This window comes from Meleagris gallopavo, chromosome 24 (assembly GCF_000146605.3).
Source record: "Meleagris gallopavo isolate NT-WF06-2002-E0010 breed Aviagen turkey brand Nicholas breeding stock chromosome 24, Turkey_5.1, whole genome shotgun sequence".
In the NCBI taxonomy this organism is placed as follows: Eukaryota; Metazoa; Chordata; class Aves; order Galliformes; family Phasianidae; genus Meleagris; species Meleagris gallopavo.
In genome coordinates this window covers 451599-460005 of record NC_015034.2, presented here as the reverse complement: position 1 = coordinate 460005, position 8407 = coordinate 451599, and the positions used below count along the sequence as shown (strand labels likewise).

Genomic DNA, 8407 nt, shown 5'->3' with positions numbered 1-8407 from the left:
AAAAGTAAACTGAAGAAATTCCAGAGTGTGGTGATCATCCCACTTCCAATTTGAGGCTCTTCTACATTATTTCTAGATGGATAACCCTGAAAGAACAATCTTTAGTTATTTTGAGATAACTTTTCCATCCAGGGGCTATTGCTTCTCCTTGTCTACAACAACCCTAACCCAAGTCCTTGCTTTCTCAAAACAGTTCTATCATCCCTAAGAAATTCAGCTCCTGCAGCCTCCAAGATTTCGAGAAATACATGTTGAATGACATGCCAAAATGTCTAACTAACATCCCAGATATAAATGCCATCATAGCACCTTCATCATGTGGCAATGGCTTTGTGGAAAAAGGAGAGGAATGCGACTGCGGTACTTTAGAGGTATCTGCCCAACTGGGGATAAAATAATACTTGGAAGAGGGAATTGGTTGCTTTCAGGCTGTTTTCTGAGGCAGTCTGTTTAAATCTAGCTGAAATACTTACGTAGAAACTGCAGTCATCAGACCGCTGGTCTGCAGTCTGGACATCCCTACAAAGCGCAGGGCAGGGAAGATGAGGGCACATCATATGGTGGTGTATCACTGAAGGAACTGAGAACAGGGAAGAACCACAGATACAGAAGTGTCAGAGAAGAAATAAGTCAGTTCCCTGCATGCTTTGGTCAGCACTTTGACCACATTTGGTGACCTTCACATGCACTGTGTTCTAGCGACAATGATTTTCATAGAGGCAAAGACAGATCCCAGATACCCTTCCCTCTCCCAGTAAGCAGTGGTTTGCTGGGAATGCAGTGCAGAGGGACTGAAGTTTGGAGCACTGTACGGAGCCCTGACAGTCTGCTCTATCCCAGGAGTGCACAAATGCCTGCTGCGACCCAGAGACGTGCAAGCTGACAGCTGGCTCCATGTGTGCACACGGAGACTGCTGCGAGGACTGCCAGGTAAAACCAATCTCAGCTTCTATCACGTATGCTGAGGTTTTCTGCCTTTGTGAAAGCAGTAATGCATTTCACAACAGACTCAGTCCTTGGTACGTGTAGTTACTGGCACAGCACTGTAATTGTTACGTCAAGTGAAGCATTGCTTTCCTCCAATTCAGTACAAAAGAGCAGGAGCTGTGTGTCGGGAAGCCAAGGATGACTGTGACCTGCCCGAGATGTGCACTGGTTATTCTGGGAATTGCCCATCGGATCGATTCCGTATGAACGGACATCCTTGCAACAACGGCGAAGGCTTTTGCTACATGGGAATCTGTCCCACCCGAGAAAGCCAGTGCAGAGCTGCTTTTGGACCACGTAAGTACAAACTGCCATTGAAAATATAAGGTTGTCAATAGAGAGAGACAAGGCAGGCTTTGTCTGCTAGCAAACCGCCAAAGGCCTCTTAGAAATACGGAACAGCGTGGCAAGAGAACCCAGTTCTAGCTCGTGAGGTCTTTTGATTTTCTATTTCTACTGTAAATGATTATTAGCACTTGACCTCTAGGGAAATGTGAAGTGGTAGGCTGGTTCCTCTTTCACACAATGTTTTTAAGATAATCTTAAAACAGAGCTGATATTTGCATGGTAGAATGAGGAAGCGTCTGTGTTTCAAATTACTGTCCAAATTTGGTATGTCTGCATGGTTCTGAAGGCTTACCATCCTCCTCTACCTGTGTCCCTTCTCCTAAGCAAGGTTTGTGATGGATAGAGAACACACAGGACAGATGCTGCTGAATGTACACATCAGCACTGCAGGATTAATGCAAAAATGCCAGGGACTGATTTAGGTTCATGGGTAACTTCACTGAGAAAGTCCATTTCCTAAATAGATGAATGAAATGCAATACTAACAGACTAACCTAAACTAATCCTAACTTATCTCCTAAGCAATTTGTGTTTTGCATTTCTTCTTTTCCTCTTTAACAGAGGCTACTGATGGGGCAGCGTCCTGCTACCGGATGAATGAGAAGGGGGTGTATTATGGATACTGCAGAAAAGAACGAGGTAGTCACGTCCCGTGTAAAAAGAAGTAAGCACTGTTACAGAATTTGCCAGAACTTGGGAAGAGAGACCATTCCCATTCAAACTCAGAGATGGAAAAAGAGTGCAGCTATTGTAGATGGTGCATAAGCCTGCAAGTCCTTTTTTTCTTATTCAGTTGGAATACTGAAGTAAATGCACTTCTAAGAAAACTGATTTCCAAAGAGTACTCCTGCCCAGGGAAAGCAGTGATGCAAACTGTCTCGAGATCAGTCTGCTTGTGCACGTGTGCAAGATTGCTTGCATGTATATGCAGCTAAGGTCAAGGAAAGGATTCTGAATAGGGAAGCTGAACTTCTGATAAACCTCCGAAACTGAGGATAGCTCAGCTAATTTCTGCAAATTATTATGCGTTTTCTAATGAATTCAAGAGTTATGAACTTGCCACTCAGAAACTGATCGAAAAAACACCACAAAGCAAAACATGCCTGCAGTTATTTCTATGGAGTTCATATACAGCCACTGAAATCCAGGCTGGAGAACAGAGCAGCCTGGATACCTTTGCTGTGCAATGTTCTAATGACCCTTGTTCTCCTTCCAGAGATATCATGTGTGGGAAGCTGTACTGCTCTGGGGGGCAGGAGATGCCCACCTATGGCAGCCTGGTGACCTTTGAGTACTGCAAAGCAAGCTTTCCTAGGAATGGAGATACAGATTTAGGGATGATCCTCAATGGAACCAAGTGTGGGGATGGCATGGTTAGTAGAGGGAAAAAAAACAGCTTCTCTCCCTATCTCTTCCCTCTTTCAGTCTTGGTTACATCATTAGCCAAACAAGAAGGACTTTGGACAGGGAAGATTGAAGTGGACATTGAACTTCCACTGATCTGATTTGCTGTATGTTCTGCCCTACGTCTAGCAGAAACAAGGAGCAAAGCAAACAGGAGCTCCTGTGCTTCTGAGTTGGCATTTCATTGCCATTTTACTCTTTTTTTCACTGACAAAAAACATACGTGGCAGAAGAAATATTACCTTTGTACTGGAAAGTTAAAAGATTGTACAAATTATTTTTAATAATTTCTATAATGAATGTGTTAGAATGTGGGTATTACATCCGAATTCTTTGCAGTATTTCTACCTGAAAGACATTTTCAGGGGAAAAAAAGAATGAAGAATTGCAAATGATTGGCAACCAGTGATATCTCTACATCTTTCTCACTATATCTTGCTATAAAATATCCAAATGTCAAACTAAAAATTATATCCACATCTCATCTACACTTCCTGATGTAGGTCTAAGTGATTAGCATACTTTTCTATGCCTCCTTTCACTCTTCATCACTTTATGCAATAATTGTGCAAGCTCTGCATGTTCTGAAAGCTGTAAATCTCTCTTGTGACATCGGCTTTCACATTGCAGGTATGCAGCAATGGAGAATGTGTCTATGCTGAAGATGTCTTTAGATCCAGCGACTGCTCTGCCAAGTGTCCTGGACATGCTGTAAGATACCAGCTATTAACTTAGGAAAAAACAATGCGTGCCAACTACAGACACTGTTGTTGACTGCATTTAAGTCGTAAGGACAAGAATTTGCAAAAGTTGTCAAATCAGAACTTCGTAATGTTTTAGGAAACCAAATTTTACTTGGTATGGTATCCATATTTTAAGATCACGGGAGATGGTCACAGATTCCTTGTGTAGCCCAGCCTCTAATGCAGTATCACAGCTAATCTTTCATTCATTCTGTGCAAAAGTGCTACAGCCAGTGCTAAATCTTCGTCCACTTGAAATGAGATGGGCTTCCAGCACCGTGTTCCACAGCTGCTGAAATGTTTCTACGTTATTTGCACTCATCCTGAACCTACTCCTGGCTTTGTGCTTCCCTAGGTTTGTGACCATGAGATGCAATGCCAGTGTGAAGAAGGATGGGCACCGCCGAACTGCGACAGCTCATCGACAGTCACCAGTAAGTACTGCATGGCCTCACGTGAAGAGCACTGCCAGCAACTGACTGAAACAAGACCTTTAGCTCCAATGGAACAGCCCTAACTTGTGAAACTGCATACCTAGGGCTACGACTTCTGTGCACCGATGTGTGACTGTGGGTTGTGCACTCTGCCAATGTTCAGGATGGGCATCTGCTCGTTATGTGTGCGTCTCTTAAGATATAGCAACTTGTGTTCTGTCTTCCTGACAGGTTTTGCAATCATTGCTGGTGTGCTGGTTGTCCTCACTGTGATTGTAATTGCAGCAATATTGCTCTTCCGCTTCCGAGTATTCAAGAAGAGGTAAAATATTTACTCTATTGAGAAAGGGGTAACTAAACCCAAGCAATTTAAGCTGGGGGGTTTCAAAGAAAGTGAAGAAAACTCTGGAGGAGCAAGGAAATTGGTCTGAGAGCTCTACTGAAGCCAAGAGAGTCTCACTGAAGTCTTAAAACTGTAGTGCTCAAGATTAATCCTACAGTAATCAAAAGGGAGGTGGGTGGGAGGAAAGAAAAGACATGGCTTTCATAGAATCATACAGGTGGGAAAAGAGCTCTCCACCCAACCCCACCATGCCCACTGACCATGTCCTTCAGTGCCACATCTCTTGAACACCTCCAGGGATGGTGGTTCCACCACTTCCCTGGGCTTTATAATAGGATTAAGGCAAGTATTCAACTTCAGCAAGGATGTTTTAAACTTCAATTGGAATAGTATTTATATGTATACTATATACATATTCACATAGCAGCCATACCAGAAGGGGACCTGGAGCCACCAATCAAGTCTTTGTGGACCAAGAACAAAGACAAAGAGAGCACCCTGGCCTGGCAGTTCCTACCCAGAAGGTAAGAGCAGGGCAGTGCGGGGTCACTGCAGCCTCCCCAGGATTGAAATGAGGGGCTGAATTGTGCTACATCTGCAGGAAGGCTTCAAATCACTTGTGCAGTGCTAAGAGGAGAGTGCTGTACATCCCAGCGTGGGGGAGGGAGCAAGTGAAGCATGTGGCACTAAGGCTGCCCCTGACTGATCTGTCTGCAATAAAGGGTGCAAAGACAGTGCACAAGATGAGTTCTCCATTAGACTTTACTGTTCCCTGTTTCAGATTAATGATAAGAAGTATCTCCTTCCTGTACCTCCATTGCAGGAGAACAAACCACAGCTTCAGAGTGTAAGTGATTCTGGAGATATTCTTATTTTCTGATGTGGGGTTTGGGAAACGCAGCACATGTGACATCACAGAGAATCAGAAAGGTTGGAAAAGATCTCTAAGAACACCAAGTCCAACCTGAACCCATCTTCATCACGTCCTTCAGTGCCACATCTCCACAGTATAAACATCCTCAGGGGTGGTGACTCCCTTACGTCCCTGGACAGCTTGTGCCACTGAGAAAGTAGAGACTTGCAATGCCAATCTGATCCCAAAGGCTGAGAATCATTGCGCTCCAGCTATAAAGCCCTGTAAGTTCTCAGGGCCAAGCAGAGTAAAGCATCCCTGATCTAACTCTGAAATGAATGCATCCATTTACTTCTATTGATGAACTTCATATATAATGGGAATGTGTGAGCTTGTGTTTTTGACTATGCAAATACAAAATATGTATATAGGGTAAATCCGTATTCTACTCTCCTCTTTTACAGCCTATCATAAGGCCAAAAGGTCCCCCACCTCCTGTCCCTTGCACCAAACCAGCCTTTTCTCACACACAAGACATGTTTGTAAGTATAACCTTACAATTTTCCACATCTTTCATCTAAGCTGCAGACAAACAGCAGATGCCAAATACTATTTTCAGTTTCTGACTGTGGTTAAAGAAATCACAGATGTTCACAGAAGCACTGAATTGTTAAGACCACCAAGATCAGTAGTCCAACCATCAACCCATCAAAGCAATCAAACTTCTTTAGGGTAGGAGCGGTCTTTTTTTCCTCCATGTAACCCTAAATTGTACATGACATTCTTAACCTGTGCCAGGGACTCCAACACAGATGTTCACAGCTCTCCTTACAGCATACAGATCTGGGAGGCACTAAGGGTGGCATCTGGGAGAGGGTCTTCATCACTGTGCACATACGTGTTTTGAGCTCTTCAAAAACATTTGGATATCAGAAGAATTATTTGTCATTTGTAATCCCAAAGAATCCTAATTCAACAAAATAACCCCCTCAAACGTTTAAGCCTCCTGCCCACCCCTCATGTGAGGGTGTAGAAGCCATTTCCATACTTAGCAACCTAATTGCCTGCATGAAGAATGATGGATGAGGACTGGAAAAAGAAAAGCATCTGCTTGATTATAAAAGCCTTTACATCTCCCCGTCTTTAGAGATGCATTCCTCAACATGTACCTTGAGCACGTGACAGCTTCAGCCTCTCTAGCAGTCTGTTTGAGCACAGGCACTTGATGCAGATGAATTTACACATTTAGAATAGCTCAGAGCTCTTCTAAACAGGATATCTATATCCCTTGTGTATTTATTATTGTGTGTGGACAGATTAACCTGACTTGCCCCTCGCTCTTCCACCAGGAAAAGGCTTTAGTAAATATATGAGATAACTGCACTGGCAGCTGCTCAGACAGGGAAGCACAATGGCACTGACACTACGTTTTTGTTACAGGCACCAGAGAAAAAACCTGCTTGTCTCCCTGTTCCCAAAGGCAAACCTCCACCTCCACCAAAGGTAACCTGAGTTCCAACACGAACAGCAGTTCTCTCAGGATGCAATTTGTTGAATAGGACACAGCTATTTGTTTAATTCTTTTTTCATACATACAGGCTTTGAAACCTCCCATTAACCCCAGGGTCTGAAGCTCCTGCAGGAGGGCTCACGGAATGCTGAGGGGCAGTTGGTTTGTCCTCTGATTCTCCACTTTTCCTGTTCTCTGTGAAACAGAACAGCTTACTGACAGCTGCTTTGAAAGGAAAACTTTGGTTTTCAAACAGTGAGGAACTCTTTGGTGATGACATCAAGCTGCTGTCAGGAAGGAAACAAAGCAGAATCACTGCTTGCACTGAGGTATGGATGGAGCACGCTGTGACAGCTGCCAGACACATCCCAGCTCCTCAGCTGCCTCTGCACTGCTCTTCTCCAAAACAGACCTGAAAAGATCAGAGGAAAGCATAGGGTCCAAGTTCTGTAAACTAGGGTACATCTCCGGATCTTTCCAACCCTCTCTTCAGCACCAGATTCCTGCTTCGTATGTGCTCTGCAAGCTCTGGACCCAGGAAAATCCTGCCAGCCCTCTGGAGAAGAGTTTACAGCCCTGAGGCCTGAAGGAAACTTGGAATAATACAAAGTGGACACGTTGATTCTGGAAAGATCCATATGGATCAGATCCTTTCATTAATCCTTAGGTTACCTGTTACACAGGATTTCTCTGAGTAGATCGGAGTTGTGCTCAGAAGCAAAGCACACAGGGCTCAGCCTCCTGCTGCCTGCAGCACCCCCAGGGCTCAGCCCATGCCAGTTCCAAAGGAGCTCCAGCTGCCACCACTGCACTTGGACAGAGAAATTTGGAAAAGCAGTCAACAAAATCTTTAATCATTATTTCTTTTCACCCCTCCGCTCCAGAAATATCTAAATATTTCTCCCTTCCAGGATATACACACCTCGGTGTTTTCATTTAATTGCTCCTGCACCAGGACCTGTTATTGTAAAGTTGCTAATGAGCACTGGGCTGGGCACAGGGGTTTGTTATTGTGGGACCACAGTGCAGCAATGAGGCTTTGCACACTGGTTTGTTACTGAGGGGTTCTTCATTCGTTCTGGTCTGTTGGCATCAGCAGTGTTGACACTCTTGGCCTGTTGGCACAGATCTGCATGCTGCTGTTGGCATTGATGTTAATAATGCTGTGTGGGTGCTGGCACTGATGCTATTGTTACCATTGGCACTGTTATCATTTGTGTGGTTGGCGTCAATATTTTTTAAGTTAAAGCACACAAGTGTTTTTCAAGGAATTAAAAAAAAAAAAAAAAGCGAGAGAGAAGAGGGGTGGAAAAAAATTGCCCCAGTTGCAAAGTACTCAAGACTTTATGGAGGTTCCAGTTTGAACTGGATTTGTGTTTGGATCGGGATCAAAATCAAAGCACTCCTTTGGTTTTCCAAATAGATTATGCTGTCCCTCAAAAGAAGGCAGCTTGCAGCCTTGGGGCACAGTGGCTAAAGAAGAGCACACAGCTGCCAAACTACCAAAATCTGGGGCATCTGGCCAGCACTGTGCATGCTTTCAACTGGGTTTGGTTCTGAGCAGCACATATTGGGACTATCACATAAACCTGATCCTCAGAGGGCATGAAATGCAGGTAAAATAATCAAATTCTTCTTTTAGGCTAGGTATGCTTTGACATTGCCAGTTACCATGTGCCCTGTAAAACATAGATATAATGAAATTACCATCTTCAGTTTGAAGTCGGAGGTAGTTTTGGAAGAATGTGGCTTTTTCCACTTTAGATAACTGTTCCCTTATTTTAG

The 8407-nt window shown here is 43.9% G+C and overlaps 1 protein-coding gene across 2 annotated transcripts; it reads left to right on the top strand.

The window, feature by feature from the left end:
* The first annotated feature begins 173 nt into the window (after positions 1–173).
* Positions 174–7911, top strand: LOC104914226 (disintegrin and metalloproteinase domain-containing protein 28-like). Of its 2 annotated transcripts, none has more exons than XM_019622603.2 (13): positions 174–371; positions 841–930; positions 1089–1284; positions 1897–1999; positions 2552–2708; positions 3370–3450; positions 3838–3916; positions 4148–4238; positions 4687–4783; positions 5041–5106; positions 5577–5654; positions 6553–6615; positions 6711–7911. In XM_019622603.2, the coding sequence occupies exons 1-13, from the start codon at positions 249–251 to the stop codon at positions 6741–6743; spliced, it is 1257 nt and encodes a 418-aa protein (XP_019478148.1). In that variant the 5' UTR covers positions 174–248; the 3' UTR covers positions 6744–7911. The 2 variants fall into 2 exon arrangements, with proteins under 2 accessions (XP_019478148.1, XP_010721390.2); XM_010723088.3 differs by having other exon boundaries at positions 4684–4783.
* The last annotated feature ends 496 nt before the right edge of the window (positions 7912–8407 follow it).